The sequence below is a fragment of the Amphimedon queenslandica genome, unplaced genomic scaffold (assembly GCF_000090795.2).
Source record: "Amphimedon queenslandica unplaced genomic scaffold, v1.1 AMPQUscaffold_6033_Cont22005, whole genome shotgun sequence".
Taxonomy (NCBI): Eukaryota; Metazoa; Porifera; class Demospongiae; order Haplosclerida; family Niphatidae; genus Amphimedon; species Amphimedon queenslandica.
The window spans coordinates 1-1,791 of NW_003553672.1; the positions used below are offsets into that span (position 1 = coordinate 1).

The 1,791-nt window shown below is 32.0% G+C and overlaps 1 protein-coding gene across 1 annotated transcript; it reads right to left on the reverse strand.

Moving 5' to 3' along the window:
* Positions 1-487: 487 nt before the first annotated feature.
* On the reverse strand, positions 488-1,785 carry LOC109592188 (tetratricopeptide repeat protein 21A-like). Its single transcript, XM_020007710.1, has 4 exons — positions 1,717-1,785; positions 840-950; positions 657-795; positions 488-596 (listed from the first exon to the last, which is right to left on the reverse strand). The coding sequence occupies exons 2-4, from the start codon at positions 855-857 to the stop codon at positions 490-492; spliced, it is 264 nt and encodes an 87-aa protein (XP_019863269.1). The 5' UTR covers positions 858-950; positions 1,717-1,785; the 3' UTR covers positions 488-489.
* Positions 1,786-1,791: the final 6 nt, after the last annotated feature.

Sequence of the window (1,791 nt, forward strand, 5' to 3'; positions counted from 1 at the left end):
CTATACTGTAAACAACAACAACAAACAACAGCAACAATAAACAACAATAAACAAAAACAAGGAATAGTAATAAACAACAAAAAATAACGGCAATAAACAACAACAAACAACAGCAATAAACAACAATAAATAGCAGCAATAAACAAAAAAAGTAACAGCAATAAACAACAACAAACAAAAGCAATAAACAGTAAAAATAACGGCACTAAACAACAATAAATACCAACAGACTTACAAGTGCAGTATTAGGACAATTCTCAACAGCTTCTTTATAAAATATCTCGGCTTTTGGCGACATTTGATTGTCCACGTTAATAACCTCCTTGGCTAACTGATGTAATATACTAACAACAAAATCAAAACAACAAACAACAAAAACAATAAACATACTTTGCAAGTGTTTCTTTCTCGGTAGCTAACGAGTCTGGTTCATTCACTATGACTTTCTTCACAATGATCGTTTGATATTTTCTTGTTTTTTCTAGTGTTTCAATGGCTTCGTGGTATCGCTTTGTTTTCAAGTAGACATTTTACTAAAATCCGACAATAGCTAACATTGTCTCTTAGCAGCTCTAAGTTATTTTCAACATCATCATCTATAAAAATTCATTTATTCATTAATTAATAATTACTTGTTTATTTATTTATTTTCTTACTCTGTTTATTTACGAGCGACTGTAATAATATTCTCTCAGCTTGGTCAAATTTTTGTAGTTTCGTATAAAGTTGTGCCAATTCACATTTCAAAACAGAATTGTCGATGTTTTTGAGAGATGCTTCGTAATAACTAACCGCCTAATAACTATTAATAATTATTGATATTAATTAACTCCACGTACTTTGTTAAAATTATGCATCTTAATGTAGGCATTGCCAACTTTACTAGTAAGTACAGCATCACTTGGTGTCTTCTTTAAAGCTTTCTCAAACACAGCAATAGCTTGTTCTGGCTATATAACAAGGATATACAATATTGGCAGGTAAAGTCCAGTATCACATCAATGAAAGTCATAGGGGCATTAATTGGAATTGATTTAGGGCCGATTATTGTATTGAGCATATCATAACTCAAAAAATGGAAGCCGGAATTAGCTCAAACTTTCTACACAGCATAAGTACATCAATATGCATCAGAACATGTAATAAAAATTGGGGGTGATTTCGGAGCCATTTTTTGGAAAAAACCATGGGCTATAGCCTTGGGTGTTTTTCAAAATTTTGAGATTTTCTTAAAATGGCCGTAACTTGAAAAATTAAAGTCGGAATCAGCTCAAACTTTCTACACAGCATAAGTACATCAATATGCATCATAAAATGTAATAAAAATTGGGGGTGATTTTGGAGTCATTTTTTGGAAAAAACCATGGGCTATAGCCTTGGGTATTTTTCAGAATTTCGGCATTTTCTTAAAATAGCTGTAACTCGAAAAATTAAAGCCGGAATCAGCTCAAACTTTCTACACAGCATAAGTACATCAATATGCATCAGAAAATGTAATAAAAATTGGGGGTGATTTTGGAGCCATTTTTTAGAAAAAACCATGGGCTATAGCCTTGGGTATTTTTCAGAATTTTGGCATTTTCTTAAAATAGCCGTAACTCAAAAAATTAAAGCTGGAATTAGCTCAAACCTTCTACACAGCATAAGTACATCAATATGCATCAGAAAATGTAATAAAATTGGGGGTAGTAATTTTGGAATATTTTGGAATATTACCTCATGTATGCTTATCAGTGCATCTCCTAATAAATGGGCCGTGGGTGGTCCTGGTAATTTATCAGCAATATCACG

Excerpts from the sequence above, each read along its gene's own strand:
- LOC109592188 (XM_020007710.1), bottom strand. Across the intron at positions 597-656 it reads GTCGCTCGTAAATAAACAGA|ATGATGATGTTGAAAATAAC; the intron begins GTAAGAAAATAA and ends GAATTTTTATAG.